General features: G+C 42.2%; 1 protein-coding gene across 1 annotated transcript in view; it reads left to right on the plus strand.

The window, feature by feature from the left end:
- TRIM33 (tripartite motif containing 33) overlaps positions 1 to 27,804 on the plus strand; it is a 253,604-nt gene that overhangs the window by 73,130 nt on the left and 152,670 nt on the right. Inside the window, exons 3-4 of the mRNA XM_073613483.1 lie at positions 8,456 to 8,603; positions 12,610 to 12,742. Coding sequence (XP_073469584.1) covers positions 8,456 to 8,603; positions 12,610 to 12,742 — 281 coding nt within the window. The remainder of the gene's footprint in view (positions 1 to 8,455; positions 8,604 to 12,609; positions 12,743 to 27,804) is intronic.

A 27,804-nucleotide genomic window follows, 5' to 3' on the forward strand; every position in this document is an offset into this window, starting at 1 on the left:
TCACAAACTGCTAGAAGCAGACAGTTATTGCTTTAGTTTGGTTCCAGTGCAAGGAGCAAAGTGTCCTCAGACCAAATCTGAGAACAAGAAATCCCTCCTAGATGTGCTTTTGAAAAATATCAATTCCATTGACTGCATTTTTTTTTTTTTTGTTTAATTTTTGTGGGTTTAGGAAGATTCACCCCATTTGTCCTGTTTGCCATTATTTCTGAAAGTGAAAAATCACAAATTTTGAATTGTCATCAAAACAAGAATAGAGGAGAAATATTACAATGGGGACACCAGTTCTGGTGACCCTGTTGACAACCGGGGATTTCCTTTAGGTTGGATAGATTTCCCCGCTTCCTGTTTTGGCTATGGGACAAGAGGTAAAGGAAAATTTCCCCTATGGGATGAGCAAACCTGATAGATTATAACTCTTCTATGCTGTGTCCAAAATTGAGAAAAAACGAAAATGTTACTATCACTTACTGTGATTTTTCCTTTTCTGATGGACTACATGGCAGCATACGTTTGGGTAGCTCTGCCCTCGCTTCTACCCCATAGGACCACACTCCCATAAATTTGTTTGACCGTGTTCTGTGACTAGGCTACTTGTGACACTGGAAGGGAACTCCTGCCATGGAGTCCGTCAGGAAAAGAAAATTACTGTAAGTATTTGATAGTAAATTTTCAGTTTTCCTGACAAACTCCTATGGCAGCATACGTTTGGGAACTAACTAGACACACACATTTATCCGTAGAGACTGTCTTAAACTCCGACTCCACGAGATCCCCTGCGCGCCATAGCAACATGGCGTCGCAGACAGACCACGAGGAGAACTCAGTGTCGGCGTCTCCGGGACTGCCAGAGATCATGGCAGCAATTACAACCTGCCAAGCTGCCGTTACCTCCTGCCAATCTACCTTGGCCTCAAAAATAGAGGAGGTTCAGTTAGATGTCGGCCTGATTCGGCAAGATCTGGACAAGATCCGTACCAGAGTGACGGAGGCTGAGAACAGAGTTGGAATGGTGGAGGACACAGTCAACGACCATGCTGCTTCCATTCGCATATTGCAAACCAAGGTCAAGGCGCTCGAATACCGTGCAGAAGATGCTGAGAACCGGAGCCGCCGGAACAATTTGAGGATCGTAGGCCTCCCGGAGGGAGTAGAAGGCCGTTCCCCGTCACAGTTTACGGAGGGGCTGCTGCGCTCCCTGCTACCGGCGGCTCAGCTCTCCCCTTATTTTGCGGTCGAAAGAGCCCACCGTGTACCGCCAAGACCTGGTCCTGAGGGAGCCCCTCCAAGAACCTTCATCCTCAGGCTATTGAACTTTCGGGACCGAGACGAGTTGCTTAGGGCGTCTCGTGCTGCGGGAGATTTACCCTTCCAGAACACCAAACTCCTACTATTCCCGGACTATAGCATGGAAACACAACGACAGAGGCGATCCTTTGATGCTGTGAAGACGACCCTGCGGAAGAAAGGTATAAAGTACAGCGTTCTATTCCCGGCCAAATTGAGGGTGATTGATGGTGAAACGGCGCGCTTCTTTACCAGCCCCAGGGATGCTTCAGCTTGGCTGGATACTCTGCCCCCATAAGAAGTTCACTCTACAAGGCTCTACTTTACCAGTAAACTGTTTCTCCTATCTTACTTAACCGACTATCTCTGTTAACTTCCTGACTCTGATCGCTATCACATAATGGAGGCTGGGGCTCCAGCTTCAACAAGCGTGTTCGACAAAGGTTATGATAGGTGCCCCCGGCTCCTGTGACTTTGCTATGCCGGTCCCTGAGCAAGGTGACTGCCTTGGAGCACGAGAAGTACTCTTACACTGACCGTCAGTAGGCTACTTTCGATTCAGACTATACTGGTGATTTCTCTGGATCTTCTGAGAACGATGCAAGTTATGGTAACGAACTCTAAGAATGTGCCCCTGTTTAGGCAGGTGAATGCTGCAATTTCTCTACCTAAATATGCCTGGTTACTCTTATTTTTGAATTTTGGTCCTCTTTTTTTTTTTCCCCCTTTTTTTTCCTTTTTTTTCCTTTTTTTTCTTTTTTTTTATTCTCTCGATCACTCCAATACCTCTAAAAGGAACTTAACTCCCACATACAACCCTGGTTCAGGGGAGATGTGAGGTCTATATCCAAGCTCACAACCCTGACTTAGGTCGATAATCTTAGTATTATGGGTGTTTGGGGATCCAAGCGCAACTCCTGTTTCCGAGGTGCGTGGGGTGGGGGGGTGTTTTGGGATGCTAATGTTTGTGCACCCATGTTATTTTTTTGTTTTATTGTTCTTACTTATTATTTTTGTCTGCAAAAATGTAAATGCAAATCACGGTTGGTCTCTATGGGCAGATATGTGTGGGCACATCCCTATCGCATGGAACTCGATTTTGTTGAGGTTCTGTGTGTTACGGATCCTCGGTGTGGCTTGGGAGGGACAGGTTCTCCCTTGAAATTATTTTCCCTGTATACACTTAACACCTTACGATTTTTATTTTTATTGACGCGCCTATCCCATGGCTAAGTGTTTGGTGGTTTCTTGGAATGTGAGAGGCCTTAACTCGGCGGTTAAGCGCTCCCTAGTACTTGCTTACCTGAGGAGACTCCGCCCACAAGTGTGTATACTTCAGGAGACAAATCTTGTCGGCTCTCAAAATCTTAAGTCTAAAAAAGGCCTGGGTGGGCGCGCACTACCATGCACCATACTCTAATTATGCAAGAGGCATTAGTATACTAGTACATAGATCCCTCCCATTTCAAATTGTTGAGGTGACGTTAGACCCAGGGGGCAGGTACATCCTCTTACATGCCTTAATCTCTGAAATCCCTTTTGTAATAGTGGGGCTGTACCTGCCACCACCGGCAGATGTCGCTCTCCTCCATGAACTTATGCAAAAGGTCATATTATATAATGTCGAAAATGTGTTATTTATGGGTGACTTCAATTTGGCCCCTTCCAGAGATGCTGACAGACTCCATGCTTCCGGTCCACCCCAGCATGGACTCTCTCATTGGGCCTCCGCCTTTCACATGACAGATGTCTGGCGCCACTACCACCCTTCGGATAGGGCTTTCACATGCTTATCTACCACATACCGGACCATGTCCCGCATTGATTTGGCTTTTGCCTCCTCTACGTTACTTCGGAGGATTGAATCCTCTGAGATCCTTTCTAGAGGTATCTCGGATCATACTCCGGTATCGGTTACTATTCGACTCTCTCATGTGCTGGGTGAAAGAGTGTGGAGGCTGTCTAAATACTGGATTATGGACCCTGACATTCAAGAAGAGCTCCCAGAGGCTCTATGCAATTTTTGGCTAAACGATGAAGGTTCCACCGGGCCTCTAGTACAGTGGGATGCTTTTAAGGCCTGGCTTAGGGGGGAGTATATGACCCGCATCGCGGCCAAGAAGCGCGATTCTGTGCAGTCTCTGAGGGATCTGGAGGTGCGGGCGAAGTTGAAAGAGGAGGAGTATATACAAAACCCTGATCAGAACCACTATGTGCTCTGGCAGGACTCTCTGAGGGGACTGTCCCTTCTTAGAGTCGAGCTAACTCAGAAAGCTATGCTTGATAGTGCACAGAGAATATTCGAATTCGGGGACAGGAATGGAAGACTATTGGCTTGGTTGGCAAAGGGAGGGAATGGTGTCACCCATATTGGGAGGGTGAAGGCACTGGATGGTCGGCTATTGACGACCCCAATGGACATTAATGCAAGGTTTCTTGAGTTCTATCAGACTTTGTATTCAGCTAGGGCGGGATTCAGTGGTGAGGAGCTACTCCAATATCTGGAGAGGATTCCCTTCCCCTCCCTGACGGATGAGAAGCGTGAGGAGTTAGATAAGGACATTTCCTTAGAGGAAGTACAGGAGGCATTGGGTGCTATGCAGTCTGGGAAATCCCCTGGACCAGACGGCATTCCTATAGAATTCTATGCCACATACCAAGAACTCCTGGCACCAAGACTCACCTCACTCCTGCTGCGGTCGGCGGAATTGGGATCCATCCCAGATTCGTTATCCGAGGCATTTGTTGTGTTGGTGCCCAAGCCTGGCAGGGACCCGGAAGACTGCGCCTCTTACCGGCCTATTTCCCTCATCAATGCAGATGCTAAACTACTGGCCAAAATACTGGCTATTAGAATTGGTAAGGTGATGGACGACCTGGTGCAGGTCGATCAGACCGGTTTTATGCCGGGCAAGGGTACCGACATAAACATCCGTCGCTTATTTCTGAATCTGGATGCCGCCCATGATAACAGAGGAACTAGAGTCATAGCCTCTCTGGACGCAGAGAAGGCTTTCGACTCTGTTGAATGGGAGTACTTATGGGCGGTCATGCAGAAGTTTGGAATAGGCCCTCGCTTCATGCAATGGCTCCGGGTCCTGTATAAAGGTCCTAGGGCAAGAATTCGAGTTAATGATACCTTCTCGGATTTCTTTCTCCTCCAGAGGGGCACTCGGCAGGGCTGTCCTCTTTCTCCCAGCTTGTTTGCACTTGCCCTGGAGCCCCTGGCGATTTTGGTCCGGGAATCCAGCCGTATAGTGGGACTCAGGATTGGCCCTCTGGAGGAGAAAATATCATTGTACGCTGACGATACCCTGCTCTACTTGCAGGATGCTGGTCCCTCATTGGAGGCTGCTCTGGAGGCCTTTGATGAGTTTGGGCAATTCTCAGGGATACGTATAAATTGGTCCAAATCAGTCCTTTTCCCTTTAGATGAGCGGGCAAAAGAGCTGGCTCCTCAGACAGCATTGAGATGGGTGGACGAATTTACGTACCTGGGTATAAAGATTGCAAGAGAGCCTCAGGCATACCGGCGCCTAAACCTTTTTCCAATAGTCGCGCAACTAAAAGAGCACTGTTCCCGATGGGCTAATCTGCCCCTAAATCTCCTTGGGAGGATTAATGTCTTAAAAATGATATACCTGCCCAAGCTCAATTATATATTTCGAAACTGCCCAACGTGGATACCCCAAATCTTCTTTAAGAATCTGGATACGTGTATTAGCTCCTTTCCCTGGAGGGGATCGTCTCCACGTATAGCTCGCACCACTTTGCAGCTCCCCGTGAGTTTCGGTGGCCTAGCCTTACCTAACCTGACGGTGTACTATTGGGCGGCTGTCCTGGTCACGGTCAGGTGGTGGTTCGAACAATCTAGAGCTAACGCAGCGGTGTGTCTCGAGGCGGCTATTGTGGGATCCCTTACTGAACTAAGCAACCTGGCCTACCGCGGGACGTCGTCGTACCCCTCCTTGCCTGTTCCCACTGAAACTACCATAAGGGTCTGGGGTATGGCTAGGAGAAGGTTCTTGGCTACCAGCCAGTGGTCTCCATTTTGCCCGTTGTGGGGGAACTCCACCCTCCCGCATTTTCGGACCATCCCGGATCCGCAGGTCTGGGCCAGATATGGTATTAAGGTCTTAAAAGATATTATAATATCAGGATCCCTTATCCCATTCCGTACACTAGCGACTAGGCATAATCTCCCGGGGTGGATGTTTTTTCGTTACTATCAGCTGCGACATGCCTTCCAGGCACAATTTCCGACCCCGCCTATTATCCAGGCCGATGCGGTTGAGGAGTTGCTATCACAAGAAGCCTTGCAAAAACCCTTGTCTACGCTATACTTTACAATACTTAAGAAAGGCTCCCCCAGGATGGAAGCCTTGTGGGTTAAGTGGAAGACAGATATTCAGAACCTAGACAGGGAATCTTGGGAAGAGTGCTTTGATAATGGTCTTCAGGTACTGATCTCCTCTAGGGATAAACTAATCCAGACCAAGTTTTTACATAGGGTGTACTTCACCCCTCAGAGGCTGCACAGAGCGTTTCCGCTGAGATCCTCGAATTGTCCGAGGTGCCAGTCACCGGATAGTGACTATATTCACATGTTCTGGAACTGTCCTAGACTCTCCAGATATTGGGCTGCTATAGAAGAATTTATACAGGTCAGACTACAGTTGGAAATTTCCCTATCGCCAGAATTGGCCCTGTTGGGTATCCAAGAAGACGAACAGAGACCTCGCTATACCAAAATACTACTGGCCCTACTGTTATTCTATGCTAAAAAAGTGATTCTGTTAAAGTGGACGTCTAGTCGTCCCCCTACAATAAGAACCTGGGAAGACTCAATAAATGCCGTCATACCGCTTTATAAATTAACTTATAGAAGTAGAGGATGTCCCCAAAAATTCGCCAAAGTCTGGCAACCATGGACTGACCCAATCTGACCTCCCTGCTGGGTCTCTGAAGGATGTGGAGCTGGGCAGGATTGAGGTGTGTGGTGGGTATGTTGACCCCCCCCCCCCCCCCTATGTATTATGCAATGACTATCTGTAATTTATGCTGGCGTCCCCCCCCCCCCCCCACTGCCTGGTAACACCAAACTGTACAACACTTAAATGCTGAGCTAATAATGTCTGCTGTATAAGATCTATACGTTGAATAACTGTATTGTGTACTTGCCATACTATTTTCGTTTTTTTTTCTACATTCTGTATATCATACTCTCAAATAAAGACCAACCTTGTTGTTAAAAAAACTAGACACACACACAAACACACGGCCGGAATGCTGAACAAAAAATGGTCTAATTTCCACTATTAACGGACAGCACTTAAAGGCCAAAGTCAACAAAAGATATAGATATAGTCGACATTGTCCTTGTCGATTGCTCTGTCACCGCCTCTGGAGGAGTCAAGCCCTTGGCACTATACGCTTTTCGGATGGTCGGTACGATCCAGACAGCAATGGTTCTGGAGGAAGCTTGCTTCCCCCGTTTTTTTCCCGAAAAGAGCACAAAGAGGGTCAGAGTCTGAAGGTGGCCGTGGCCCTCAGGCTTGTAGTCCAGGGGTAAGTATAGACATACTCCACTGTCTTAAAGGTGGGAAGGACAATCTCCTGATCTTCATGGAAAACTGACGTGATTTTAGGTTTTGAATCCATTAAATCCAACATTGGGATTAGGACCACTCGGTCAGGAAAGGCTCCTTGCACCCCAGAGATGCAATTTTGGGCACCATGTTCGCCGAGCTGATTGCCACAAGGAATGCTTATTTAGAGGATAAGTCCTTAATTGATGCCCCTGGGTGCTGAGGCAAGGTGGAGTACAAGAGGAAGGTCCCACTTAGGAAACCTTGGCTTTCTTTGGGGCCTTAGCTTGACTGCCCATTTAAAGAACCGGACCACCAATGGATGATTTGCCCATGCAACGCTGGTGAAGGCCAAGAAGGCCGAGGTTTGAGCTTTGAGAGAACTGATGCTCAGGCCAAAATTCAGGCTGGACTGCAGGAAATCCAAAATAACATGCACTTTGTACTTGATGTAGGACCTATTGGAGGCTGCCACAAAATTTGGAAACTTCGTCCAGATTCTGCTGTAGATCCTTTTGGTGCTGGCTCTTCTTGCACCCATCAGGGTGAACATGATCCGGAGGAACAACCCATTGCCTCTAACCTCTTCCTTTTTTTTTTTTTTTAAGAGGTTATTTAAAATCCCGATCAGGATGGATCCGCCCGCAACGCATGCGCCAAATCCCAGCAATCGGAATCCTATGCAGCTGGTCGGGACACAAAATGCTACTGGGCATGTGCTGTACCGGGACACGCCGGTGCCGTGGAGAGAGGCCAAAGGACACTAGAGCCAGGAAAAAAGTATCCATTAATAGCAGCAAGAAGGAGCATACAGTAGAGCAGAAGAAAGACCTGGATCCCAGAGGCAGGAACAGCAGCGCACATCTTCATTCTGGGCACACTTAAGAGGTCACCTGCTGTTAGGGCATCTGACCTGGCGCAACTGCTCGCTGTTGGCAGAGCTTCTGTTATAGGCATCAATCTTCTGCGCATGTGTGTTTTTCACCGCCCTGCTGTTAGCTGGGTTTTCAGTGACTACTGGAGCAATCCTGGAACTTCTGGACACCACAGGATGCTCCCAATATTCGCACTGCTGTACCGCATGAGACCCGGTCGTCACGTCTTCCAAAAAGATATGAAACTTCATACTAAATGGTCCTATGAGTGGGGGAGGACAAAAAGGAACGTGATCTCTGGCTCAGCTTGAAAATTTATGGGAGTGGGGTCCTATGGAGTAGGAGCACGGACGGAGCTACCCAAACGTATACTGCCATAGGAGTCTGTCAGGAAGTTTCCTTTAATTTCTACTTTAAAACCTTCCTTAACTATGAATGAAGCTTGCTATTTATTCCACTTGATTATATAATAATCAGAGCCGATCTAATGTGCAACTTCAGAAAGTATATGGGCATAATGCCCTTGTAACTCTACTTTATTTGCTCCTGTAGTGTTGAAGTATATTGGACAATACAAATAGTACTACAAGAGCAAGTGTTTCTAGGTTAGGACTCCCAAGGCAACTTTTCAGTGTTTCTGTACAATTTCTCTACCTGTGTGCATGCAAAAACTCTATATTGAACTGAATTCATTTTTTTTATTAGGGTTGTACAAGCTGTGAAGATAATGCAAGTGCTGTTGGCTTTTGTGGGGAATGTGGAGAATGGCTCTGCAAGACCTGTATTGAAGCACATCAAAGAGTTAAATTTACCAAGGATCACATAATAACAAAGAAAGAAGATGTATCTTCAGGTAACACTTTTTTCTTACTACTTTTGAACTCTTCTGCAGTTTTTTTTTAGAATGGACAATCTATGCACAGTGCAAGAATTTTGGAAAATGTTTGTAGTTTCTGGTTTCAAATGGCTTTCTTTTGGTGGTACTTGATCACCTCAGCTGTTTTCTTTTTATATTTTGTGCTAAAAGCAGACTAATTTAAAAAAAAAAAAAGTTTTACTTTCTGCCATAAAACAAAACACATACAAAAGAAATGTAAAAAAAAAAAAATCACCTTTCTTCATCAATTTAGGCCAATATGTATTTTGCTACATATTTTTGGTAAGCAAAAATCCCAATAAGCGTATATTGATTGGTTTGCACAAAATTATAACGTCCACAAACTATGGGATATATTTATGTAATTTTTTATTTTTTTTTTTTTTTTACTAGTAATGGCAGTGATTAGTGACTTATCGGGACTGCGATACTGCAGCGGACAAATCGGACACCTAACTTAACCTTTTGACACTTTTTTTTTTTTGGTAACCAGTGACACCGATACAGTGATCAATGCACACAGTATGCATGGTCACTGTACTAATGACACTGGCTCTGTAGAAACAAAGGTTCAACGCCTTCCATACCGACAGAACGGCAATCTGCCATTCTGCCTGTGTAACAAATGATTACCGGGTGCTTTCAGAGTTGTAAAACCCCCCCCCCCCCCCCCCCAAAAAAAAAAACATATATTTTCTGAAAGCACATGATCAGTAAAATAAAAAGGTGCTACTGTTTTGTTTTTTTTTTTAGACCGTCAATGTTTATCAAACCAATATATTTGAAGAAGATGCACAAAACATTATTGGCACATAAAAACACACCAAATTTTACAAAATTCCTACTAAATATAAAAGCTTAACCTGTATTGAGTTCATAAATAAATGTGATTTTTAAATTGCGCTTTTTGCAAAATGGTGAAAATTGAACATGCACAAAAATGTAAATATCCAAATTTCTCAATCTTAAGGTTTCATTTTTCCCTTACAGCTTTCAGAATTTGTGGAAGACCCTCCAAAACCATATATTTTCTGAAAGCATAAGACCAGTATAATAAAAAGGTGCTATTGATTTTTAAGGCCCTGCAATATTTGCGCAAATGTTTACCAAAGCAATATTTTCGCTAAAAGTACACTAAAATCATTAATAGTGGATTCATAGTTAACAATGTACAAAATTACTGTTAAATTCCTAGTAAATATAAAACTTAAAACTATTTTTGTGAAATGGTGAAAACTGAAGGTATGACAAAATGTAAATAACAATTTTACTCCGGAGGTCACCATTTTCACTTACAGCTTTCAGGCTTTGAAAAGACCCCTCAAATTAGACATTTTCTAAAAGCACATGACCTGTAGCATTAAAAAGTGCTACTGATTTTTTTTTTTTTTGGGTCCCGCAATAATTACGCAAATGTTCATCATATCAGTCATTAATATTGCACTTAAACACAACCATTATGTGTTATGTCTTATGGTTTCTCACTATACAGTTCTATGTGCATGTATACATACATGGTTTTCACAAAAAGTACTGTATCATGTACATAACATATTACACATATACACATTCCATACAAAGCCAATTACTTTATTCAATATTGTTTAATTATTGATATATACATATATCAGTGTTTCCTTATTCAATATATTTTAACAGTTTTGATGAGGGCACAAGCAGACCTTTGTTTGACCCTGTCAAATAAATATCTGTATCTATCATTTTTTTTTTTTGAGTTCATTCACAAACTTTTCTTCTCAGCATTACATACTCACATATTGTGTGTAATATGTCCGCCTGTGTCAGATTTCGTCGGAAAGAATAACTTATATTATTCACTGCAGGCGGTTTCCATCTTCATTGTGGGCATTTGAAGCCCACAAGCATTTATTTCCTGGATGTGGTGAATGCTGTGCTCCCCAGCATTCACCGCTCGTTCCCGCACATGCTCAGTGGCATCCTGGGAAGCCTGAGACTAGCTCCCCAGGAGTCTGGGAGAGGCTAGAAACACGCCTATTCCCACAGGAGGAGAACCAGGAAGTGCAGAGAAGAATAGAAAAATAAAAGGTAATTACGGCGATTTAAATTTTTTTAAACGGCATGTCAGCATCTAGGCAAGGAAGAGAATACATACCGATATTGTTCAAAATTTGTGTGGAACCCCGCTTTAATGTACTGTACATAACTTTCCCATATTCCACATAATTATTTCTAAACCACCTGTATAAAGATGTTATCTTATATCTGTGATTTATCTGCTGTCAAGTGTTTTCTTTTCTAATTAGCGCTTGCTTAAAAACTATCCTAATGAACTTTCACCCAGTAAACTATCTTATAAAAAGTATGAGAAGCAGAGAGGTCATCTAAAGTTCAACATTTAAAATTAAGTCTTTCTAAATCTATGGAAAACATAGTATACATTATTAAAGATTAATAATATTGATAAAACCACTACTATATAATATGAATAATAATAATATGAATAATAATTTAAATAACATAAAATATATATTTTTTAATATGAAATTCTACTACAATGCCCAAAACAAACGCAAAGGGGATTTATCAGAGAAAATTACTTTACCCCAGTCCTCGGCAGTCCAATCCCTGTACCTTTTGCAGACTATCTGTCCCTGATGTTTTTCCTGGAAAGAAGTGGCTTCTTTGCTGCTCTTTTTGACACCAGGCCATCCTCCAAAATCTTTGCTTCACACTGCGTGCAGATGCACTCATTCCTGCCTGCTGTCATTCCTGAGCAAGCTCTGCACTGGTGGTGCCCCAATCTTTTAGCTAAATCAACTGTAGGAGACGGTCCTGGCACTTGCTGGGCTTTCTTGGGTGCCCTGAAGCCTTCTTCACAAATGCAATGGGAATTTTTCTTATGGGATCAAGTTCATTTTCATGCCAAAGAGGTACTTTGCAATTCATCTGATCATTTTTCATAACATTCTGGAGTATAAGCAAATTGCCATCATAAAAACTGAGGCAGCAGACTTTGTGAAAATGTATATTTGTGTCATTCTCAAAACTTTTGGCCACGGCTGTGAGAGCTGTGAGGTTTAACCACTTGTCGACTGCAAGGCCATGGAGGTGAACAGAGACCAGATCGTCTCTGGCCTCCTCTGTGATCCTGGAGGAAAGGAGCAACGTGTGTGGGGTTTTTTTTTTTTTTTTTTTGCTGCTTTTAAAGGTAGTGGTGATCAAATGCCACCATAAGAAAGCTCTATTTGTGGGAAAAAAACCCAAAATTTTATTTGGGTACATCGTTGCACGGCCGTACAATTGTCAAAGTAACAGTGTCGGAACGCAAACAAATGGCCTGTTCAGGAACTGGGGGGGTTTAATCTTCTGGAACAGTAGTAGTTAGTATTGTAAAAATACAGACCCAGCTCAGAAAACACAATGCAGGTGACAAAATTTGCCTGCACGTACCTTTTTGAATGACTTCGGTGCTCAGTCTTATAAGGAACATGGTCTGACACCACCTTTTGATATTCAGCATTGTCTTGACTTTCCCACACATTCATGAGGAACAGCAAGTTGATTATAGTGTGCCAATATGACGGAGACAAGCCATCATGTGACTACTGATCAGTAAGTGTTAACTTCTTTACAAGATCCCTTTTTTGGAACATCTGGGGAGCAGAAGTGCAAGCATGTGCAATTATCACTTGGTCCCTGGTCTGGAGCCTGTTCAGTAACATTAGGGTCATGACTGCTTTACTATGATGGATTCTTTCTGACTTTCCATGGCTGTGATTAGTCACATTTACTCCACATTGCGGTTTGGAAGTTATATGCATATATCTACATGGGCATTTATGTGAGGTCAGAGGTTGTCACAAGGATTAATAATGGCTATGACCTCTACATGACTTGGGTGGATTTGCATATGCTGCTTGTGATGGACTTCCTTTTTTATATATTTCTGTGCACACACCCATAAAAGTGCATCTTTTCAGTATATTTTTGTCTTTTACAGAATCTGTTGGGGCATCGGGCCAGCGTCCAGTTTTCTGTCCTGTCCATAAACAAGAACAGCTCAAACTGTTTTGCGAAACGTGTGATAGATTGACGTGTCGAGACTGCCAGCTGCAGGAGCATAAAGAGCACAGGTAAATGTAATTATATTAAAGCGGTTCTTTCATCATTCCTAAATTTGAAAGTGGAAGAGTTGGGGACAATACTTTATTGTGCAGCATGTCAGTTTTGCTGTTTTCGACCTGTGTCCTACTAGGAAAGTGTAGACTTTCCTTCTACATGTTGTCCTCATTGTTTTATAGTCTTTTTTTTTGGCTCTTCTCACAAAAGTTAAAGCGGGAAACCCTCTATTGTCAGAATACAATAGTGCAGCGGGAAGTCTGTATCATTGATGTCATGTCTAGTGCTACACTTATTGTATGTAGTCTTTGCTGAATCTGAGTATTCAGTGCTTAACATTTGAGGAATCAAGATAATCATGTATTCAGAAATCAGACTTTTCTAGTATTCATACACTGAACCACATTGACTCGCGCTGTTTGCAAGCAATTCATCCGATTCAGTCATATATTTTGATTATTAGTGATAATCTGCGGTGTATTGATTTATTCTCAATGGATGCTTGGAAGTCATGGAAGTTCCCATCATATGCAGCAGCATTGTGGAAAATCTTTACTAGTTGACTGCTCCTTTCTTATTAGCTGTTTAACCTCCAGAAGATTTTCCCCCCTTATGACCAGGCCTTTTTTTTGCGATACGGCACTGCATTACTTTAACCACTTACCGACCGCCTAACTGTAATTGTAGTCATGTTTTTTGTTAAATACTGGGGTAGCATAACCCCAGTGACATTTTTTTTTTGTTAGGCGACCAGCTTTCACATAAGTGTCCTGGCAGCGGATACGCCACGGGATCACTTTTATAGGTGGCGGGAGAAGCGCACCATCCCCCCCCGTCCCCCCCCCTGCTCACACGTAGAAGCGATTGCATACGCAAGTCGCGCCCGCATATGTAAACGATGTTCGCACTACATGTAAGGTATCGCCACGATTGTTAGAGCGAGAGCAATAATTCTAGGGCTAGACCTCCTCTGTAACTCTAAACAGGTAACCTGTAAAAATTTTGCGAAGCGTTGCCTATTGAGATTTTTAAGTACCGTAGTTTGTATCTATTTACTCAGCGCAACATTTTTTTAACTTTACAGTTTTTTCTTTTTATTCATTAAAGTGTATTTTTTCCCAAAAAATAGTTCAGAAGACCGCTGTGTAAATTCAGTGTGACGCAAAATATTGCAACAACCGCTATTTTGTTCTCTAGGGTCTCTGCTAAAAAAAAAATTTTGGGGGGGTTTAAGTAATTGTCTTGCAAAAAATACAGATTTTTACTTATAAACAACAAATGTCAGAAAACGGCCTGGTCTTAAAGTGGTTAATTTGTCCTTTTTTCCCCACCGATAGAGCTTTCTTTTGGTGTAATTTGATCACCTCTGTGGTTTTTATTTTTTGCGCTATAAACAAAAAAAAATTAATTTAAAAAAATTTTTTTTCTTTCTACTATAAAACATATCCAATAGAAAAAAATTAATCTAGTTTTTTCATCAATTTAGGCCAATATGTATTCTGCTACATATTTTTGGTAAAAAAAAATCCCAATAAGTGTATGTTTGGTTTGCGCCAAAGTTATAGCATCTACAAACTATGGAATATATTTATGGAATTTTTATGCGTGCCGCAGACCTGACGCAGCAGTGCCATAAGTAAGTTGTACGGGTGGCAAGTGGTTAAAGCGGTAAAGTCAGAAAGTTGGTTTTGCCCTACAGGTAAAAATATAAAAAGTCTTACCTGTAGGTGCATTCGAAACCGCTCATAGTTGTGCCGTTTACTAAATATTGGCATCTGCTTCTGCTGATGACGTAATTGGTACATGCACAGTAATCCTTGCGTGCTTGGAAGCAGAGCACTCCATGCCGTTATGGTCACTCCCACGCACATCTTTCTTAATCGTACATCATGGAACACCGAGCCATAGTAATTACTATCTGGGTTATAGGCCACCTTCAGGTGATGGACACTGGCACACCCTAAGACAGGAAGTCCACTCCCTATATAACCCCTCCCACTACTGGGAGTACCTCAGTTTTTTCGCCAGTGTCTAAGGTGTTGGTCACGAGTAAAGATGTGCTGTGCTGAGCTCCACTGGAGCAATCCTTGTGGGGATTAGCTATGCAGCTCAATCCATTCAAAGTGTCTTTTAAGGCCGAATTGAATGGTACCCAGGCCTTGTGGCGGAGGAAATGAGGTTTAGCCCGTAACGCTTCTCTTTCTGGAGAGCTGGATCCCGGGATCCAGTGCTTTTGGTTTTTTCAGCCATAAGTTTTTTTTTTTTTTTTTCTGGTGGGGTGCTATTACGGGTCTAGGAGTGCGGATCCACCAATAAAATGGGGCCCCAGGTCCTGAAGGGTTTTTTTTAAACAGAGCCCACTATGAGGGATGAAGATTGGGTCTGTTGATTTTACCACAGAAAACCCTGCAGCGGAAAAGGTAAGTGGAGATTTCTAAGGAATTTTTAAGTTTCTTATGAATTGTCTTCTTTAAAAAGTGTTGCCATGCATAAAAGTCACCACTGGCGGCTGTATAGAGCACGTACCTTGTCATGCTTCCTCAAAGACCATGCTGCCTCAGCAAAAGCTGCAGATTCCCTCCGGCGAGCAGCCCAGGCCTCCGGTAAGATTTGGGATTTAACCCCCCCCCCCCCACCTGGACAAAGCTTCCTCCTCTCCCTGGATAGGGGGAAGCCAAAGTGGTGATACCGCTGTTTTTTACCGCCCCTGCATGGCGGTTTGATCACCAGGTCTCCTCGCCTCCCACACACACACACAAGCTGATCTTGTCCCATGAGAAGAGGGGGTCGCGATGTGATGGAGGGGACTGGGCTTAGCTTGGCGTGCGTCAACGTCCAGCGCGGGAGTATGTTTTAAAAACTAAATTTTTTGCTGGCTGCAGCTGTCGGAGGGACACGAGCAAAAGGGGCATGTAAGAGGTTTGGTGATACAGGCATTCCCTTGGCACATTTACTAAAAGCACCAGGCTCAGCGTTAAATAGCAGCGGTAGTTGCTGGACTATTTGCTCAAGCAGTGGATGAAATTACTTCTGGTAGTACCCCTGCATTTGTGCATCGGGCTATGGTCAGAAGGCATAGAAACACCCCAAAAAAGGGCTCAAGAGGGACTCCTTCAAGCTCTAAAAAGCCTAAACTCATCTCTAAGATGACATCCTCCCCTGAGAGATCTGAGATGGCAGGTCAGAGTGAGCCATCAGGGAAGTCAGGTGTTGCAACTGTTTCCAACACTGCAGCCCCTGTCTACGTTGCTGAAGAAGTTTAATAAAAAATGGGAGATAACAGCAATTGACGCTGCTATATACTTTGTCAATAAAAGTTTGACTTGTCAGGTAGACAATGCTCAAATGCTTAGGGATCCAACGGCTAAGAAGTTGGAATTCCTATTGAAAAACACTTTTTCTCTCTGGCAGGTTCAGTAACTCAGCCTGCGCTGGCAGCAATTGGTGTATATCAATCCTTGAGAGACCAGTTTAAACAGGTGCTCAAGATTATTCCTGATCACCTGGCCTAAGATTTGGCCAAGCTACCAGGGGCATTATGTTTTGCAATAGACGCTATAAGAGATTCTGTTCTCCCGGCCTTACGCTGGGGCTGGTGCATATGCATGCGTAGGATACTATGGTTGAAAAATTGGTCAGCCGAAGCGCCCTGCAAAAAGCTCCTGGCTAGTTTTCCTTTTCACAGTGAACGGCTGTTTGGGGATGATCTGGATAAGTACATCCAAAGAATTTCCAATGGGAAAAGTAACCTTTTGCCGGTTAGGAAAAGGTGTAAGCGTATCATTTAAACGAGCCGCTTCTCCAGTGCCAGGTGCATCGGCCTCAAGAGTTAAACCTCAGGGTCAACCCCAGGGACAAAAAAAGTCCTGGGGAAGGAAACCTACAAAACAAAATACTAAAGCCTCCTTATGAAGGGGCACCCCCGCTCGCTTGAGTGGGGGTTAGACGTCTGCAGTTCTCAAGGGTCTGGCAGGAAGAGTGTGAAGACAAATGGGTGGCTTCCTCAATTACTCTAGGGTACAAACTAGAGTTCCGAGAGTCACCGTCTCCTCGTTTTCTCAGATCAAACGTTCCCAGGGATCCAGAGAAAAAGTATTATTTCAAGCATTGGACCATATTTTGTCTTAAAAGGTGATATCGGTGGTCCCCATAGAAGAGCAGGGATTGGGGTTTTATTCCAACCTTTTCACGGTACCCAAACCAAATGGAGATGTCAGACCCATTCTAGATCTCAAGGATCTAAACCGGTTTTTGAATATCCGCTCTTTTCGCATTGTCAATCCAATCAGTAGTCTCCATCCTACAAGGTGGAGAACTTCTGGCGTCAATCGACATCAAGGATGCATACCTCCATGTGCCTCTTCCCCCCCCCCCCACCAGAAATATTTACGGTTTGAGATAGAAAATCTTCATTTTCAGTTTGTAGCTCTGCCTTTCGGACTAGCTACTGCTCCTCGAGTATGTACAAAGGTTCTGGCCCCTCCTCTAGCCAGATTAAGGGCTCAAGGTATAACGATTTTAGCGTACCTAGACGATCTGCTCTTGATAGACCGGTTGGTAGCCCGCTTAGACCAAAGTATGGTCATCACAGTCAACTACCTGGAATACATAGGTTGGATTCTCAACCTAGAGAAATCTTCCTTAAAACCATCAAGGAGATTGGAATACTTGGGTCTGGTCATAGGTACAGCCCAGAAGAGGGTATTCTTACCCCAGGCGAAGATCAGTGCCATAAGGCAGCTGATGCAGGTAGTCAAGGCAAAGAAGAATCCTTCTGTTCGACTCTGCATGAAGTTGTTGGGAAAGATGGTGGCTTTATTCGAGGCCGTTCCTTATGCTCAGTTTCATTCGAGACTGCTGCAAGCTGAAACAGTATCCTTTCAGCTTGGAACAAGAAGGTCCAAGCTCTAGATTTCCCAATGTACTTGTCTCCAAAGGTAAGGTGCGCCATAGCCTCAGTTGGTGGTTGATAACCAAGAATCTGCAGAAGGGAAAATCCTTCCTACCCGTTACCTGGAAGGTGGTGATAACAGATGCCAGCCTTTCGGGTTGGGGAGCAGTCCTGGAAGAGGTGACTGTCCAAGGGAAATGGTCCAGGTCAGAAATTACCTTGCCCATCAATATTCTCGATTTCGGGCAGCGCGCTTGGCCCTGAGGGCCTGGACGTTCAGATTACAGAATTGTCCTGTCCGGATCCAATCTGACAATGCCACAGCAGTGACCTATATCACTCACCAAGGGGGCACGTGAAGTTGTGCGTCCCAGAGAGAGGTGAATCATATCCTAACTTGGGCAGAAAACAGTGTACCTTGCCTGTCGGCAGTCTTCATTCCAGGAATAGAGAATTGGCAGGCAGACTATTTGAGTCACCAGCAGTTGTTCCTGGGAGAATGGTCTCTTCACCCCGATGTTTTCCTGACAATGTCAAAGATGGGGGATTCCGGACGTATTTCTGTTTTGCGTCCAGGTTCAACAAAAAGGTCGACAGCTTTGCATCCGCTAGCTTGCGGAACAGATGCCTTGGTATTCCCGTGGAATCAGTTTTCACTGATTTATGCATTCCCTCCTGTTCTGCTGCTTCCACGACTTCTTAGCAGGATCAAGCAGGAAGGGAATTCGGTGATTCTCGAGGCCCAGGAGATCTTGGTTTGCAAAGATCATAAAGATGGCTGTAGGGGACCCATGGACCTTACCACCACGTCCAGATCTCCTCTCGCAGGGTCCGGGTATTCCATCCTACCTTACAAACGCTAAATGTAACGGTTTGGCTGTTGAGACCCACATTCTGAAAAAGCGTGGGCTGTCCAGTTCAAGGGGTATCTACCTTGGTTATTGCAAGGAAGCTGGCCTCCAGAATCATATGTTGTAGAGTCTGGAAGGCATATGTCTCCTGGTGTGAGTCCAAGGGTTGGCACCCCAGGAAGTATGTCATACATAGGTAGAATCCTTGACTTTCTTCAAATGGGGTTAGAAATGAAGTTGGCCTTGAGTACTATCAAGGGCCAGGTCTCTGCCTTATCAGTATTATTTCAGCGACCACTTGCTTCGCATTCTTTGGTTCGTAGCTTTATTCAGGGGGTAAAGCGGCTTAATCCTTCAGTTAGATCACCCCTGAACCCTTTGGACTTGAATTTTAGTTCTGTCAGCATTACAGAAACAGCCTTTTGAGCCGATACAACATATTCCCTTGGTCCTTTTGACAAGGAAACTAGCTTTTCTGGTAGCCATATCTTCTACAAGAAAGGTATCAGAGTTGGCTGCTCTTTCTTGTAAAGAGCCATATATAATTATTCACAAGATAAGGTAGTATTGCATCCTCATCCTAACTTTCTACCGAAGGTAGTGTCAAGTTTTCATTTAAACCAGGATATTGTTCTACCTTCATTTTTTCCATGACCTGGTTCTACGGAAGAAGAGTCGCTACATTCTCTTGATGTGGTGAGAGCAGTCAAAATCTACTTGAAGACAACTGCTCAGATTCGAAAAACTGATGGATGTTTTGTTTGTATTTCCTGAAGGTCCTAAAAGAGGACAGGCAGCATCGAAATCCACTATTTCCAAATGGATTTGACAAGTAATTGTTCAAGCTTATGGTTTAAAGAGGAAGATTCCACCTTTTCAAATCAAAGTGCATTCCACAAGAGCTGTTAGTGCTTTGTGGGCAGTACATCACCAAGCCTCCATGGCTCAAATCTGCATGGCTGCAACTTGGTCTTCAGTCCATAGATTTACCAGATTCTATCAGGTAGATGTAAAAAGTCATGAGGATATCGCCTTTGAGCGCAGTGTGCTGCAGTATAACTCCTCTGATCTCATGTGCCCTAATTTTGTTGTCTCCCTCCCTTCAGTTGGCATTGCTCTGAGACATCCCACATAGTAATTACTATGGCTCTGTGTCCCGTGATGTACGATTAAGAAGATAGGATTTTTATAACAGCTTACCTGTAAAATCCTTTTCTTTGAAGTACATCATGGGAGAGAGAGGTCCCTCCCTTCTGGTATACACGTGTATTGCTTTGCTACAAAAACTGAGGTACTCCCAGTAGTGGGAGGGGTTATAATGGGGAGTGGACTTCCTGTCTTGGGGTGTGCCAGTGTCCATCATCTGAAGGTGGCCTATAACTCACATAGTAATTACTATGGCTCTGTGTCCCGTGATGTACTTCAAAGAAAATTTTACAGGTAAGCTGTTATAAAAATCCTATTTTGTTACTCCGCCATTCACATAGCCAGAGTGTACGAAGATGGATGTGCCTGCAGCAGTGACAGCACTCACAGGGTTCAATTTGTAAGGTAAAGCTGTCCATAATGTGGTAGTATGCAGCACTTTATAGCATTAACCTGCAGGGGGACTTTCCTTTTTTTTGGTTTACTGTAGGGCTGAAACAACTAATCGATTAATCGATTATGAAATTAATCGATTACTATTTTCATAATCGATTAATCGGCCAGTAACACAAAAGCTAAAATTAGTCCTATATAGTACAAAAAGAGCAAATAATCTCTACTGTAAATATTACTTTCACTGTTGCACAGTAAAAAAACAAATTTTTTATTTGTTTTTTTAACTCCATTATGTTACTAAATGTCTTAGGCCTGGTTCCCACCCAAGTGTTTTTTGGTGCTTTTTGCAGAAATGCACTACAGTTCATTTAACGTTCACATCTATGCTTTGTTCAGCTGCTGTGTATTTGGAAAGGGTCAAGGACCTTTTTCAATGCAAAACGGTGCTTTTTTGGTTCAATATACTTCAATGGAGAAGCTGAAGAAAAGCATGTAATATTACAGTTCCGTTTAAAAATCTGCAAAACAGTCCTAGAATTTTTTTTTTTTTTTAAATAAAAAAAATTTGATCTAAGTCTAGATTCAACCTCTAATAGTATATAGAGTATATCTCTTCTGTCTGTTATTCTCAGAGAGCATTAAAGATTTTACTCCCTAACATATAGTTGGTTATTTATATTTACCCCTGCGTATAAAGATATTTAGGAATAAATTGCCTTTTTTAAACTTTACATATTAACTAAATTATACCACACACTTTTCTTTAAGGTTATTAACCGATTAATCGATTAATCGAAACAATAATCGGCCAACTAATCGATTATGAAAATAATCGTTAGTTGCAGCCCTAGTTTACTGCCACTTTTAATGGCCTTGGTTTAGTGTGCTTACTCTGAATAAGAAATGCAGCCAAGTCGGAATAAAATAGCAATAGGGTACTGGTCTTTGAGTCCTAGCAAGGATGGGCAATTCTCTTGCCTCTTGTTGCTTTTGGGGAGGGATATGAATAATTATATAACTTTTTTATTCCTAAATCTGCAATCTTATGTAATGAGTGGAGCTCGCATTTAACACAAGTGAACCCTCATGTTGGTTTTAAAGTAACCAACTCATAGTATCCATAACAAACCTTGCTTTTTTGAGACATTTTAATACCTGTGACTCATTCATGTTTGACGCAGTTTGTCGCTGGCTCTAAAAACGGTACCAGGGTGAAGGCTGCAGGCTTCACCCCGGTATAACCACTCCAACCAAATGATGTAAATGTACGTGATTTGTCGTGAAGTGGTTAGTCTGTATAAGGGTCCCCAGAGCAAAGCATTGCAGAGGACAGAGGCAATTCTGAGCTTTTCAGTTGCAGTTAGTTTATTGTACATATTGGACAAGTGTGCTACATGCCTGAGATCCATAGTACTCTGTACTAAGAGCAAGTCTGTTGTGTTTTTCCCAAGGTGAAAGTAAGAACTTCTTGCTGGAAGTGTAGCTGAGGGTATTTTAACTGGTGATAGTAGAATAATTTAGATATGATAGTAATTTGAATAGAAGAGATCCTGCCAATCCAGGAGAGACTATAAGCTGCTTTTATAGGATCAGTCTGTACGAATCGAGCTACCCAACCCTTCATCAATCTATGGGTATTAAATGGCAGTTTGGATTTCATAGCTATCCAATCAAGTTAATAAAGATGAAGTTTGAGTTTTGTTTTTTTTTTTTTTTTTCAAATGTGAAATGAGCTGTCTTATCAGTGACTCTGCTTCAGTTTAGTTAAACTGGAAGTATACCTAACCTGCTGCTCCAGTGGCAGATCCCTCACTGCCGTGCCCATAATTCCGCCATCTTGTCCAATAGTCTTCCTGGTGCTGCCTTGCTCATCTCTGCCTATTGGCAGCTAATGTGCATATGCATGGCAGTTGCATTGTCTGACATTTGGCTGCCTTTCTGGCAACTTGCAAATGCCAGGGATGAGTCGGGGTGTTCACTGCACTGTGCATCTACAGCAAGTTTTTTGCAAATAACAAGGACATACTGTCCTTATGATATGACTCAGGAATGTACCTTCCTCTAGACGAGCTAAAAACTAAGGTGCCTAGGTTGCATTCTAAGAGTTTTAAGTAAGATTTACCATATTTATCGGCGTATAACACGTACCCCAAGTTTAGGAGGGAATTTTAAGGAAAAAAAAAACTTACATTTAAAATGCCCATCAATGCAGCCTTATCGTGTCCATGTGCAGCCTTGCCCCAGTGTCCATGTGCAGCCTTGCCCCAGTGTCCATGTGCAGCCTTGCCCCAGTGTCCATGTGCAGCCTTGCCCCAGTGTCCATGTGCAGCCTTGCCCCAGTGTCCATGTGCAGCCTTGCCCCAGTGTCCATGTGCAGCCTTGCCCCAGTGCAGCCTTGCGCACTCGCCGCCGACATACACAGCCGTGTGTAGATTCAAATATGGCGCAGAGACTGCAGGGATTCGTCGCAGCCGAGATACACATACCCGAGTGTTCTCGGCTTTTTTCGGCGCCGCTCACAGTCACACCCAGACCTATGATGGACATAACACAGGTCCAATGGCGGGACTGGGCGCAACTGTGTGCGGCGCCAAAAAAAAAGCAGAGAACACTCGGGTATGTGTATCTCGGCTCCGACGAATCCCTGCAGTCTCGGTGCCATATTTGAATCTACACACGGCTGTGTATGTCGGCGGCAATTGCCGCGATCGCTCCGATCACACAAAATCGGCAGGGATCGGCCTATATTTTATATATATATATATATATATATATATATATATATATATATATATATATATATATATATATATATATATATATATATATATATATATATATATATATATACACTGGAGTTCATCTTTTTTGATTTTAAAATTGCTAGCCTTTGATGCCGATGGTCACTGATCTCTGATTTTATGAAATTGTTAAAGGAAAGTACCTTTAAAGTGGAACCATATTGTTTTACCATTTAAAGTCTGTCTTGTATGCTCCCAAAAGTATTTTTTTTTTTTTTTTCCTGGTACTTCAAATCTTATCCATCTAGTTTGAAGAAAAAATCTCATTGTTAGTAATCAGCCATAGTGTATTCTCCAAAAAGTGGTTTAGCTGTTGATATATTGATATTAGTTATGCAGATGTGGTTTTGACTAATCGTTCCAATTGCCTTCCTGAAGATGATGTATTGTGTTGCACTGTCTATAGCTGCAATAATCTCTCAGTGGCAGTGCAATTGCTTCTTTTTTTTTTTTTGAGTCTGAAGTGAGCTGAAGCATGGTGGAACAGAATTTGATATCATTTAAAATTAGCTTTGATAAATGTAAAGGTTTGAGTTTTATAAAAGAGAAAATCCTTCTGTGCAATGTTTAATATTTGGAATGATTGCAAACAGGGTGAATTTGATTTAAATCAAGTCTGTTGAAATCACTAATAAAAAGGCTTAATTTACATCATTTTTAACGACTTACCGACCGGCTCCTGTACATATACGTCAGCACTTTAAAGATGGATATCTCAGTAACGGCAGCAGCTGCTGCCACAACCGAGGTATCCATCTTTTCAGGAGCCGCTCGTGTTTATGATAATGGTGGTCTCTGCAGCGGATTTGCCGCAAGATCACAGTTATCGGCGGCGGGAGAGGTGCCCCCACCTGTCTCCATACAATAGGAGGGCGGAAAAGACGTCATAACGTCAGCTCTGCCCATACGTCTTAAAGGGCCATTTTTTTATTTTTTTTTTCTTTTTTTTGCATTTAAGTCCAAATATGAGATCTGAGGACTTTTTGACCCCAGATCTCAAATTTAAGAGGACCTGTCGTGCTTTTTTCTATTACAAGGGATGTTTACATTCCTTGTAATAGGAATAAAAGTGATCCAATTTTTTTTTTTTTTTTAATAAACAGTGAAAAAATAAAGTAAAATAAGAAAAAAGTTTTTTCTTTAAAGGGCCCCGTCCCACGAGCTCGTGCGCAGAAGCGAACACATAAGTGAGTAGCGCCCGCATATGAAAACGGTGGTCAAACCACACGTGAGGTATCGCTGCAATCGGTAGAGCGAGAGAGAATTCTAGCCCTAAACCTCCTCTGTAACTCAAAACATGCCACCTGTAGAATTTTTTTAAACGTCGCCTATGGAGATTTTTAAGGGTAAAAGTTTGACGCCATTCCACGAGCAGGCGCAATTGTGAAGCGTGACAATGTTGGGTATCAATTCACTTGACGTAACCTTATCTTTCACAATATAAAAAATAATTGGGCTATCTTTACTGTTGTCTTATTTTTTTTTTTATTCTCTAGGGTGTTAGAAAAAATATATAATGTTTGGGAGTTCTAAGTAATTTTATAGCCAAAAAAAAACTGTTTTAAACTTGTAAACACCCAAATCTCAAAACGAGGCTAGTCCTTAAGTGGTTAAAGAGCAATTGTCATCTCTGTCCCGACTCATCCTTTGACCCGCTGTTGACTCACCAACAGTCCCATTCACAAGGAGAGGGACGTGGCTGGAGCAGGTGAGTGGATGCCCACTAACAGGCATTGACATGATGGATCTGAAATAACGGGTGCTCTTTAAATGTAAGGAATGTAAACTTATTCTTGCTGGTAGTTAGAATCTTTAATATTTGCAAACAAAATGAAGGTTTCCTATTTAGAATAATAAGCTGTCAGGTTAGTAAAACAGCGATATCAGAACTGATTCAATCATACAGTTTGTAGTGTACATAGATTTGCAAAACAATGGGATACAGGAATATTCCTGAACTTTGTTTTTTCTCATGGTTACTGTGAAATTGTGTGAATGCATCAATGCAGTGCATGTTCTCTCAGCTTGCAGAGCTTGGATTCAATGAATGAGTTTACCAAAAATGTAAATATTGCAGCATATATAGCCATATGCTACATAACTAAGCTCAATTTCATGCTGAATAAACAAAGTTATGAATGCATCTTTTATAGAAAACTTTTAGAATTTTTTTCCTCCAAAAGCATTTTATTAAAATAAATACATTAAAAAAAAAAAAAAAAAATCTGCTTTAAATCCCAAAAATCTGCTTGTTTTTGATTTAAGAAAAAACAAAAAAATAAACATTGATTTTTATCCACCCTGATTGCAAAAGATAAAATGGTGTGTACATTGATGAGATGAAAAATGAAAAATGTTTATTATTATTTTATTTTTTTTTTTTTTTTGTAATATCAATTTTTATTTTTAGTTTTCCTTAATGGAAAATGATGAAATTCCAGGCAAACCACTTAATACATATTCTAAATATACATAAGTTGTTTTTATCTGCCAGTTTAACTGTAATATGTAATTCCTGTCTTGTGATGTACACATTTATGTGTTACAAGGCTAATGAATGACTCCACTGTTTCCTTACAAAAATCAGCGTAACACTCCTTTTTAAGAACGTAAATTATATGTAACAACCCCTTAATCCATTTCATATTAAAAAATCCTGAAGGATTACATTTTTGGGGTCTAGAGAAATGTTGTGATACACTGGAGGGGAGGTAATTTTATTAGGCAGTTCAGTAAGCGAGAATCCTGGTGGATGTATAAGACGCAGGTTTTAAATCCAGGAGGAATGAATATTAGGGCTGCAACTAACGATTATTTCTTTATCGTACATCACAGGACACAGGGCCACAGTAATTGCTGTATGGGTTATATGGCACCTTCAGGTGATGGACACTGGTGCACCCTAGACAGGAAGTTCAATTCCCCATATAACCCCTCCCCTTACCGGGAGTACCTCAGTTTTTTCGCCAGTGTCTTGGGTGTTGGTCACGAGTAAAGATGTGCTGTGCTGAGCTCCGCTGAAATATACCTAGCTGGGGCAAGCTATGCAACCGGATCCATTCAAAGTGTCTTTTCCAGGCCGAATTGAATGGTACCTGGGCCTCATGTCAGAAGAAACAAGGTTTTGTCTGTAACACTGCTCTTTTTAGAGAGCTGGACCCCGGGATCCAGTATTTGTTTTTTTCAGCTGTATTCCTGGCGGGGTGCTTTACAGGCCCAGGAGTGTGGATCCCCCGATAAAAAGGGGCCCCAGTTACTGAAGGTTTTGCTGACAGTCTGGCGGCGGCAGAATGGCTCCTCTGGGCGAATCGCTGTAGCTGTATGGCGGGCGCTTTAAGGCATACAGGGGGCGCCTGCCTGGCACCCGCGATTGCTCCTGACAGAGCCAGAATGGATTTGTGTGTGTGTAAACACACAAATCCCCATTCTGTCAGGGGTAAGGCGACAGATCTGTTCCTAATGCTTAGGAACAACGATCGGTCTCCTCCCCCAGTCAGTCCCATCCCCCAGTTAGAACACACACTAAAGGAACACAGTTAACCCCTTGTTTGCCCCCTAGAGTTAACCCCTTCCCTGACAGTGACCTTTATACAGTCATCGGTGGCTATTTTTCGATGCATGAATGTCATTGGTCCCAAAAAAGTGCCGTGTCCAATCTGTCCACCACAATAACGCAGCCCCGATAAAAATTGCTGATCGCCGCCATTACTAGTAAGTTAAAAAAAAAAAAAAAAAAAATATATATATATATATATATATATATATATATATATATATATATATATATATATATATATATATATATATATATATATATATATATATATATATATATATTGTGTGTGTGTGTATGTATGTGTATATATATATATATATATATATATATATATATATTAAATCCCCTATTTTGTAGACACTATAACTTTTGCGCAAACCAATATACGCTTATTGCGATTTTTTATTATTTTACCAAAAATATGTAGAATAATACATATTGGCCTAAACTGATAAAGAAATTTTGTTTTTTTTTTTTTAATTGGGATATTTATTATAGCAAAAAGTAAAAAAGTGTTATTTTTCAAAATCGGTGGTCTTTTGTTTATAGCGCAAAAAATAAAAACCGCAGAGGTGATCAAATACCACCAAAACAACGCTCTATTTGTGGGGAGGAAAAATGACATTTTTTTTGGGTACAGCATTACACGATGGAGCAATTGTCAGTTGAAGTGATGCAGTGCCGTATTGCAAAAAATGGCCTGGTCAGAAAGGGGGTAAATTCTTCTGGGGCTGAAGTGGTTAATTACGATATAATATTTATACAATTTACATTTTTTTTAGGGAATGATTTATTTATTTCTCTATGGGTTTTGTCTATATATATATATATATATATATATATATATATATATATATATATATATAATTTTATATTGAATTGTCAAATATAACAAATGTTCATATTGCTATTACAATGCTGATGTTATACAATGAAAGTGTATGCTGTGAGCAAAGGTTTCCTTTTAACAACTTGTTTCTTCTGCTGATAAATATTTTTGGAATACTTTCCCTTCTTCCTGTCTGTTGCGATGCTCGTGGTTTTGTCCTGCCTGGTAGGCAGATGCCAGCAACTCCAAGAACGCATCTGTACAGGCTGCTGGTGGTAGGAGGTAGCAGCCTGAATCATTTCCGCTATATAGCTGGCAGCCAGGAGAGAAAGCATAAATAAGGCTCTTGGCCTCTGTAGCAGTTAGTTTTACTCACTGGCGCTGAGGCCAGCATAGGTTTATGTAGGTGGCAGTGTAAGTGCCTGAATTTGACCTTTCCTCTCCCCTGTACAGCGGAGCTCAGACTGGGTGAGAGAAGCACAAGGAGCCAGTCATTTGTACTGTAGTGCCTGTGCTAAGAAGGAATATGATAGGGAGTAGATTGACATAAATGAGTTCATCAGTCCGCTCAGTGGTGGAACTATAGAGGTCGCTGCAGTCGCACTT

Source organism: Aquarana catesbeiana, linkage group LG02 (assembly GCF_042186555.1).
Source record: "Aquarana catesbeiana isolate 2022-GZ linkage group LG02, ASM4218655v1, whole genome shotgun sequence".
In the NCBI taxonomy this organism is placed as follows: Eukaryota; Metazoa; Chordata; class Amphibia; order Anura; family Ranidae; genus Aquarana; species Aquarana catesbeiana.